This window comes from Zosterops lateralis (assembly GCF_965231275.1).
Source record: "Zosterops lateralis genome assembly, chromosome: 6".
Classification (NCBI taxonomy): domain Eukaryota; kingdom Metazoa; phylum Chordata; class Aves; order Passeriformes; family Zosteropidae; genus Zosterops; species Zosterops lateralis.
This window is the reverse complement of record NC_139761.1, coordinates 59,288,844-59,299,166: the sequence shown is the minus strand read 5'-3', so window position 1 is coordinate 59,299,166 and position 10,323 is coordinate 59,288,844. Positions and strand designations below refer to the sequence as shown.

At 43.8% G+C, this 10,323-nt stretch overlaps 1 protein-coding gene across 1 annotated transcript; it reads right to left on the bottom strand.

The window, feature by feature from the left end:
- Nucleotides 1–319: 319 nt before the first annotated feature.
- LOC310910240 (acyl-CoA (8-3)-desaturase-like) lies at nt 320–9,716 on the bottom strand (the record flags this gene model as incomplete). The annotated part of the gene is made up of 12 exons (XM_083862689.1): nt 320–905; nt 1,221–1,346; nt 1,450–1,529; nt 2,181–2,277; nt 2,573–2,670; nt 3,148–3,224; nt 3,586–3,643; nt 4,880–5,008; nt 5,164–5,265; nt 6,249–6,446; nt 6,844–6,954; nt 9,498–9,716. The coding sequence occupies 12 exons, from the start codon at nt 9,714–9,716 to the stop codon at nt 854–856; spliced, it is 1,347 nt and encodes a 448-aa protein (XP_083718815.1). The 3' UTR covers nt 320–853.
- Nucleotides 9,717–10,323: the final 607 nt, after the last annotated feature.

Sequence of the window (10,323 nt, the reverse complement as noted above, 5' to 3'; positions counted from 1 at the left end):
TCCCTGGACAGAACAGAACCCTTCACAGTCACAGCAAGGTGACCAGAAGTGATGGGGACATGCCCCAGAGCCCACCTTGTTCTTTGCACATTTATTTGATCTGTTCTAGAAGATCCCCTAAAGATTTCCCCATGTCTAATATCTCCTGACTTCCTGCACTTTTCCTGCATCTTTTCACTGATCCACTGAGCTAAGAACATAAGCGAGACCTCAATACTGAAAGAGGCTTGTGAGGAAGATGGAGAGTTTTTATCAGGACTTGTAGGGCCAGGATGAGGGACAAGAGTTTTGAACTGACAGAGGATGGGTGTGGATTGGATATTAGAAAAAAAATTCTTTATTGTGAGGCACTGAAACAGGTTTCCCAAGGAAGCTGTGGATGATGTCCCATCCCTGGAACTGTTCAAGGCCAGGCTGGACAGTGCTTGGAGCAATCTGGTCAGGTGGAAGGTGTCCCTGCCTATGGCAAGGGGTGGAGCAAGATGATCTTTAAGGTCCTTTCCAACCCAAACCATTCGAGGATTCCACGACTCGGAGAAGAATATCCTTTTTTCCATAAGCAAGGAGCTGGCACCTCCAATAAAGTTGAACTGATCAAGCTGGTTCAAAAGCTACTTCTCCCCAAGTTTAAAAGCCCATCTCTGAATCCTGAGATTGAGAGCAGGAAAAAAACAGAGGTTCATGGTTGGGAATAAGGTAAAAATGTATCTTGAAGCCGCTTTCCCATTTCATTCTTACTGAAAGTTGCCCAGCTCCTGAGTTCCTATGCCTGAGAACACGCAAAGAGATGGTGTGTCCTGACTCTTGGCAGCAGTTTTGTGGTGAATGGATTCCCTTGGAGAGTTGCCAGTTTCTATCCATGCAGATATGCTTCCAGCCAGTGCTCCCCAGAATCCTTCAGGGAACTGCAGGAGCAGAAAGGAAAAAATCACTTAGGAGGAGACAGAGTACAACTTTCTGGGAGCCCAGCTGTAGTTAAAGAAATAAAAGGAAAGAAATGGATTTTAAATTGCATAGACACCTTACAGCAAAGTCTGACTGCTGGCAATGAGCTGAGAGGATTTAAGGAAGAGAAAAACAAGCTTTGAAACTTTAAAACTTCAGAAAAGTCTAAATAAACTCTAGGTTTGATCTCTCCATGGACATTGATTTGAAATGGCTGCCTGGGTGTCTCTTGCCTGCCACTGCAGAGCAAAATCATCTTGTCCATTGATACTTACTTCAAAATATCTACAAAGGCTGTCAGCAAAGTCTTGCTTTTGTACTCAATGCCGTGCTTGTCACAGAGGCTTTTCACCAGGGGAGCCACTTTCCAGTAGTTATGCCGAGGCATCGTGGGGAACAGGCTGCAGAATGGGATGGGGGAGAGTTATTGCAAGACTTGGCTTTCTCCCTGCTCAAAATATCCCCCTGATTATTCCTATTTTTTCCCCCCAGGATGATACTCACTGGTGCTCGATTTGGAAGTTCAGGTGCCCAGTGAACCAGTCGTTGAACACAGACTGGTTCACGTTGCAGGTTGCGTGGAGCTGGGAGGGAAAAAAACCCAAAACCCCCAGATGATTTAGATTCTATTTTCCTGCAAGTTCAACAGTTGAATCCCCAGCAATCCCTGCCCACCTTTGTCTAGCATAAAAATCAAGGCAAAGTCAGGGATTACAGCCATCATTGCCCTGAGGAATTCCACACAGTCTAGACTAGCTGGGCTGAGATTTTTATCCTTCAAACCCACTATGTGGGATTATACTGCTAGAGGCAGGAGAGATGTGAGCAAAGCTCTATTTACATATTCATTTTTATCAGGCAATTTTCTCAGATTTATCTGATCTGTAGTAAACCTGCAGCCTGTAGGGTAAAAAGAAAGGTATCCCACTTTGCTTCCCTTTAGTTGGCCTAAAAAGGAGATTGGCTGTTACACCATCAGTGCTTTTCTATAATAGGGAGAGGAAAGGGTTGTGAAAAATATGTCAAGGCATTTCAGTGAAAAAACAGGATTTTTAAAATCTAGATTTCCTGTTTTCCAACTAAAATTTTAAACGGTTTGAATATCACAGAAATGTTTATTCAATGAATGGAAGGGCAAACCTCATTAACATTAAATCTAAGAGAATAACAGCATTGTCTTTGTTCTAGAATTTAAACCAGAAAACCCAATATTCCAGAGGAAAGGAGCTTCTCACCTGAGTGGACACCCAGTCTTCATTCTTGTCATAATCAATGTCCATTGGGATGTGATTCATCTGGGTCACCCAAATAAACCAGGTACTCTCAAGGTACCTGGGCAGATAAACACAGAAACTCTTGTCATCTCTCTAATCCCATTGAAATTTAACACCAGAATTCTTGGCTAAATCTCTTCTCAAGGGAAAAAAGCACTTTTGGAGTTTAAGAATCACTCAAGTTGTAGCTGCAGATGTCCCTGAGCAGCCACCACCCCACTGAAGTTAAATTGTTTCTTCTGGACTATTTAATTCTGAGAAAATCTTGGGTTTAGTTTTCATTTCTTTCTTTTGAAGCTCAATATTAGTTACAATTATTAATTATGGGGGCTCTGGGTGTGCTCTGAGTTTACCTGGACAGCCAGTAGTACACCATGAAGTTTTTAAATCCCATCAAAGGAACATACATGAGGCAGACTCGGATGTTGAAAGCCACAATCAACATCAGGTCCTGTAAAAAAAAAAAAACCACAAAAAACCAACAACAACAAAAAAACCCTCCAAGCAAAATCAGCTTGAAATCAGGATGAAAATCAGCCTTTGTTGATGAAATGCCTCCACTCCATCCTCTCCCTTTTACTTGAACTATATCTTAAAAAATGTTCTGATACGCAAATTTCTGGATTATCAGGAGTGAGCTCCATTCTGCATCAAGGTGGGTGTGTCCCTGAAATATTCCCAGTTAACTATCAATAACTGCAGACAACAGCCCAGCCATCACACTCTGGGTCTGAGAATTCCCTGGTAACTTATTTATCTTCTAAAAGGCTAAAAAGCCTCTTCTAAACATTTTTCTCTTGCTGCAGCAAGACTAGAATCAGCCTTTTCTATCCTTTTTTCTCTCTTACCTCCAATCACCTGACCAATAGGAGGTGAAGGTGGAACAGTGACATTTTTGGAGTTTTCCAGACAGGGAAGCAGTGCTTACCAACCACTTTTTCCTCTTGATTGCAAAGTAGAATATTGTCAGCTGGAAGAAGGGTACGAGGGCAAGTGGGGCCAGCACTGAAGGATGGAACAGAAAGAGAGAGACATTTGTCATTTCACTGCATCATGAAAATGATTCTTCTTTCCAGTGGAAGAAAAAATGCTGTCTTTCCCTCATATGAACCTCCATGCATCCACATAATCTCTTCCTCTTTTCTTCTCATTACTTCTCCATTTCTTCCCCATCTCTCCCTTCCTTCTGTTTGACACACCCCCATCTGCATCTCATAACCCAGAGACTTAAGGGGCAATTCCTCCCCACAGGGACCTTCTTTAATGTGAAGGAAGCTTCCCGGAGCTCTCACTTCAATGGGAATATCTTTAAAAACCCTTATTTTGTGGGGGAGGAAATGCAGTCATGGTTTTAGGGGATACTCACAGATGAAATACTTGTGCTGGTAATTGTAAGGCATGAACTTCTTCTTCTGCTTTCCAAGCTGAAAAAATGAAAAGATATTGAAATATTTACAAACAGCACAATTAACTTTATTTCTTCACCTTGTGATTTTTCACCAATTGCGCAAAAAAAAGTTTCTTAATGTCACTCCAAATTTTGGTGAATTTAATTATTTAAAAGACAAAATAATAAGGAGCTAAAGCAAACTACTTCCAGAGCTCCAGTCTGCAGTGGATCAACACTGAAGCAAAAAATAAACCAGATAAACAAAACCCTTGAAATCCACTTTGCCTATCCATAGTGTGCCTAACTCTGATCCTGGTAAAAAATTCCTAAATTTTCACTCCATCAAACCCACTGGAACACAGCCAGCCTGCTCTGGATGCTCATGCTCATCCTACATGAGAGGTCTTTCCCAAAATCTCAGACAAAATCCTTCCCTACTGGAGCCGAGGGTTTTCTATCACTAAGCATTTTGTATCTCCCATTGCAGGAATCTTTCTGGGACAAGAGAGTTGGAATTTTCCATGTGCCTTGGCGAGTTTCTTCAGCAGGTAAAAGAGAGAGGGCCATTTTTTAAAGAGGCTGGTGTTGTCTCGCAATGAGGCTGTTTCATCACCCCATAAAGTAAATGGAATTACAAGGAAAAGAAAAGGCAAATGAGCCTTTGCTTATCCTGATGCTATCAGAAACCACAATGGAAGAAGGGAGGATCTATTCATAGTCTCTCTTTTTATGAAAGCCATAAAATTCAGGGTTAGGAAATCATTCACTGCGTTTGCGTTCCGTGCCTGGCAGCTCCACCCGCCCTGAAGGATTTGGGTGCCCATCAGCTCTAGCAGCCAGGAGGATCCAGAGGGAATATCTGACTCACCTAATACCCTAATGCAAGTGGGCTGACTCACCCCTGGAGCTGCCTTCAAGGTGCTTGCCCTTACTTAAGCACTGATATTAAGCTTTTGCTTCTCAGAAGTGGCTTGCCTCAGCACTGCAATAACACCAGACTGTCAGATCTTGAAACACTTTGGGAATTATCATAAATAGAATAGAATGAATAGAATAAATAGAATAGAATAAATGGAACGGAACAGAACAGAATAGAATAGAATAGAATAGAATAGAATAGAATAGAATAGAATAGAATAGAATAGAATAGTCTGGGTTGGAAGAGACTTTAAAAACAACTTGGTTTCAAGGCACAATCTGGATTGTTATTATGATACATTAGATACATATCACACTCTAGCTTTCTGTCATTAAATCTTCCATTCCAGACCTCCACGGAGAGGGTCTTTCCCAGGCTGAACAGCAGAGGGTGCATGTTGAGGTCGGGGTCCTTGCGGAAGCAGTTGGGCTTGGCGTGGTGCTGGTTGTGCAGGTGGTTCCACCAGCTGGCAGGCAGCCCCTGCGTGGGGAAAAGGGCAACACCAGGGATTCAAACAGTATCAAGGATCACATCTATTCATCTCAATTCCATCATAAGCAGCCTTGCCTGGATTTAGGCACACTCCCATCCATTGCTGAGTCCTGACTAGCCCCAGAGAATGTTCCCACCAGTACCTTCAGCATGTTTATCATCACAATCTGCAGGAGACGATTCCACTTAGGCTTCCTGAAGACAGAGCAGTGTCCCAGATCGTGCTGGAACCAGCCCATCTGGATCTGGGAGACAAGAAGATCACTGAGGAAAGAGAACTGCTTTACTGCAATAATTTGCCTTGTGTCTGTAACTTCATAGGGTGAGTCTCATCCACCTGATGTGTGGAAGAGATGATCACAGAGCTGGGAACTTCCATCCAGGCCACTGTCCACTAGAGCTGCTCAATTCCAAATACTAGTTCCATCTGGAATATAGGGAAAGCAGCGAAGCATCACTGCAATTAACTTCACTGTCACAGCATGAAATTCTGCTGCTGCCATCACAAATAATTAATTTCCAAGTAACCAGCTAGCAAGTGGAATGGTTTCCAAGTCTGTGGTTTCACTGCATTCCCTATTTCCATGGAAATACAAGACTGCTCCTCAAGGGATATCTGCCTTAGCAGATATTAGGCAAATAAAACAGATTAATTAAATAAATTAGCTCATTTGCACCTGCTCCAGGGGCATCTGAGCAAACTTTAGCATTCAGTGTCACAAGAAAATCTTGTTCTCCTCCCTCCACCACACTCTTTAATTTCTCCCATCTAAGTGCCACAAATCCCTATTCCCCTCCTTCCCTACACCCACCCTGAAATGGGTCCTTTGCTTATATGCCTGAATTTACTAATCCAGCAGCAAACTATCCAGTGGGGACTCATAAAGGACCCAAAAAACACCAGAGTCATCTGACAGAAGAAACAGAGAGACCAAAGTGCAAGTGAGAATGAAATATTCCTTCTTTTTGCTGGGGTAAGTGGTTAGATCAGCTCGTCCCATCTTGTGAAAGAGCTCGTTCCACAAGAACCCCACCACTCCAAGGGAGCAGCCTGTCAGCAAAACGAGATCTGCTGCAGGCAACAAAAACGGTGACGCAGAACATGCTTGTCTTCAGCCAGATAATGGGATCCAAGGAGAGGAGGCAATGCCTGAGACATTCCATTAATCCTCTCCACCAGGGAGAGCTGAGGGCATCTGCAGCCACTGAGCACCCGTCAGCAGTTTACCTGGGCAGTGGTGAACAACATCATACCAGCCAGGAAAGGCACCAGGGAGACGCCAAAGTACCAGACCACGAGCCAGGATGCAGCATCCAGCACCAGGAGGTGAAGGAAAATCAGGAAGAAGAAGAAGTGATTGGGCCTCAGAAGTCCCATCTTCTCAATGGTGCAGCGCAGCTCACGGAAATCCTCCAAGAGGGATTTCTGTGGGTAAAGTGAATATTAATGCACTATTTACTTTGAAAATGTCATAGAGCAGAGCCAGGAATCCCAAAACAGCCACAGAAGTTGGAGATGTTCTGTCAGTGGGGACTCAGTGCCAAAACAAGCATGAAGTGAACAGACTTTACTTTGATCCTGAGACATCCCATTGAGGAGAACTGAGCAGGATTTGGGGCTCTGGTGCTCATTCCTTGCTCCCAGGGGTGGATTTAGTGATGCTGGGACAGTCCTGTTTCCATGCCTCCCATCATCACCCTCCTGCCCACCCACAGCACCAGGCGTGTTCCCTCAGAGCTGATTCCTGCTACCTCTCCTGTTTTCCTTCCCCTCCCATGCTGAACCACAAGCCATTCCCACCGCTGGAATCTAGGGCACTCACCTTTTTATTAGACTCAAAGCTGGGTTGATCCGGTGCCAGCTCCCCAATCAGCAGAGATTTCATGTACTTTTTCACCAGGGCCTTGTCCTGATGAAATGCCACAAAGGCATCCTGAGGAACACAAAGGGAGGGGGTGAGAGAAGGGAAGTGTCCCAACACCAGATCTGAGCCTCTCATTTGCCAGGTCTGGATTATAACACAAAATCCTGCTCCCCTTGTCTATTTTTGTCTCTCCTGTCACTCTTTCCCATCAACTGGAGTTTGGACCAAGGAAGTTGGAGGTGTTTCAAGAGCCCAGATTTCATAAAAGCCCCTGGGCGAGGCTGGTAATAAACATGAAAGGGTTTGATGAAAAACCCTTTGCAGAAGGAAACCTGTTCTTTCATCTGCTTGTTTCAGCACAGTCTGTCCCTAGAAGGCTCCAGCCAGCAGCCCTGTCCTATGGATGGGACCCAGGAGCAGGGAATGAGGTGTGTCCTTGCCATGCTTGGGATGAGGCTTTGAAATCCTGTCTGTGTAACACTAAGGCCATACAAAATAGATGCTGAAGCCTCATAACCTCAAACTGGGTGTCTCTTACTGTTCCCTCCAAATTTCCAGACTCGTTGATGTTTTGGGGAAGTGGGAACACCTAATGACACAAAACTGCTTGTCCAAGAACCATTTCAAATCTTAGTTTCAAATCAAATATAAACAATGGAATAAAGGATGAGATTCCAGATAAATCAAAAATCTTCTTTAGCTCATGTCCCCAGTGGATTTTCCAGAAGAAAGAATTTTCTTCCAGAAAGAGCTCAAAATCCTCATTTTGAACAGTCTGATTTTGCTGATTTCGGCTCTGAAAATCAGCAGGGATGAGCACAACTCAAATCTTCTGTAGAGGTTTGGTCAGAATCAAATCCATGGAAGAGGACAGAGGACTTCCTTAAGCCTCTTGGCTGGAGACAGTCTCTCTCTGAGTACTTTAGTGTAGAAGTCAGAACAGGGTAACTTTTTGGACATTTGAGCTTTTCTACAGACATCTAGTGACCCTTTGTCGCAGTGACAAATGAACAACTGTGTCCAGACTCGGAGGACTGGGGAAATCTTTCCATGATGATTTTGCATCCCTCATTCCCCAGGTCTTTATACATTTTTATATTCCTCTATCTTGCCAGGAATTCTGATTAAATCCATAAGTATCTGTACTGCAGTTTGGAAACAGGAACCAGAATCCTTTCAAGCAGAAACTCCTATCCATGAGATCAGTATCACAGATTCTTATCTCTGAAAGCCTCTCAGCCCTGCCTATTCCTTCTCCTCCCTGGTCTTAGGCCCTGATTAGCATCCTACTAACTTCAAGATTAACTTTAGAGTTTAAGAACTATCACCTACAACTCACATAACTCACAACATTTGATTTCAGTTAAATGTTCTGCAATGGTCTTGTCTTTTTTTTTGTATTTTCAAAATAATCACCCAGAGAGGAAGTAAAATTCTCACAATGTATACACTAATATGAGCTCTAGAGTAGTCAAGAGCTGCTGGGGAAAAAAAAAATCCTGGATCCTGGTTTTAGGTAAAGTCCTACACCAGTAATTTTTTGAGACACCTTCCAGTCCTGCTTTTCTATGAGGATTTCTTAGAATATATGAAAAAGCAGGACTTAAAAAGCAAAAAGAATGATTAGGATTAGCAAGGGTAAGACAGAAAGTGCTGCTAGAATGCCACACAAATCCACATTGAACCCATGATTTTAGCAACTGGTTGTGGTCCTGTCTCCAAAGGGATATAGTACATCTAGAAGTTCCCTTAAAGATCAAGTAAAATCAGATTGTAATTATTACAGCAATAAAAGCAAGTAAGATCAAAGGTCATTTTTTAAACACATTCGCCACAGTTAAGGCCCCTGGGTGTCTATAAACACAATGATGTAAACTGCAGGTCCTTGCAGGAGCTGGGAGGACATAGCTTGGGGACAAATCATTCCATGCATTCTGCATTCCTTGACTCCTGTAAAAGTCCAGTGGCAGGAAGGGCAGGAGACGGCACCAGGGTCTCTGGGCTGGCCTATGCTCTGAAGGTCAGTGAACTTGGGAGAAACCAAACAAGACTCAAACCTCTCCTTTTTCTTCCTCTGAGACCACCAGGTATTTTTCTGCCCCAGTTTCAAGCAGGGTGCAAGGGATGAAATGTGAAAAGTAACTGATCTGGTCCATTTTGGGCCAGGAGTAAAAAGTGCTATCCCATTCCACACGCTGAAACATGAGGAATTAAGACAGGCTAAGCAACTTTCTTCAAGTCAGAAAGTCTTGTCGTGACAAGAATTAAATCTCCCACATCACAAGTTTATGCCCATGTTTCCAATGCTCAGATTTCTGCCTATTCTGAAATTCACTGTCTCCTTTCATAGCCTGAGAGATCCACTCAGAATTTATTATTCCTGCCAACAAGCACTGAATGATTTTAGATAAATCCTCTAGATCAAAGATTTTTGCAGGAATCTCTGGGAGATTTGTGTTTGTAGGACTTTTCCTTACGTCCTGCAGTCCACGGGGCATCATGCTGCTCTCTGAACGAGCACAGTGATGACCCCCACCAGACAGGTTTCCCCACCATATCCTCCTTTCCTTGCCACTGGAACCACCTTCCTCCAGTGCTTTCCCAGCTCTTACCGTGGCATCCTGCCCGGCGTAGTGGCCTATGACCCGGCTGCCCCCAGGATGTCTCCGGGAGAACTGGGTGACATCATAAACCTTCCTGTCGATCACCAGCCACTGCTCCCGGCCTCGCCCACCCCCGTTGCGGGTCCTGATCTCTTCCCAGGTGAGAAGCTCTGGGAAGGCTGGGATGGATGGTGGCCCCTTATCGCTGGGGCCAGTCTGTGGAGCCATCTGTGCTGGAACCCTTCAGAGCCAGCTCTGTGTCCCAGGATGAGGGTGTCCTATCCTGGCCTGCCCGTTATATAGCCCCACTCTGAGCCACTCCCTGCACTCCCAAGGGCTGGTTGGCTCTCCTTGCCCAAACAAATCCTGCCCAAATTCCCTCCTCTTCCAGACGCTTGGACACACCCATGAGGAAAAGCCCTGCTCCTTCTTGTTCTTTCTGAGCTGCCTTTACAAGGTGTGACTGCTCCACTGAACACAAACAGAAATTTGGGAAGCCCACCTGTTACCTCTAAATCACTATCCAAAACCTTCAGGTTGTACTTGGTCTTTGAAATTTTCTCTATTGACCCTGGCATACTAAATTAATGTGTCTTTCTTAATTAAATAATTGATTAAAATACCACCAGGTCAGAGTAAAGAAAGAACACATTAAGAAGGAATTCTTTATTGCCAGGTAATTTGGCTTCTGTACTGATAATACTTTACATACAGTTGGTCTCAGAGTTTTCTATATGTTCTTGAGGCATGCAACCACCTAATTGTTCAAGTAATTAATTCATGAGTCTATAACATTCAAATATTTTGTAGTAATAGCAGTAGTAGTAATAATAGT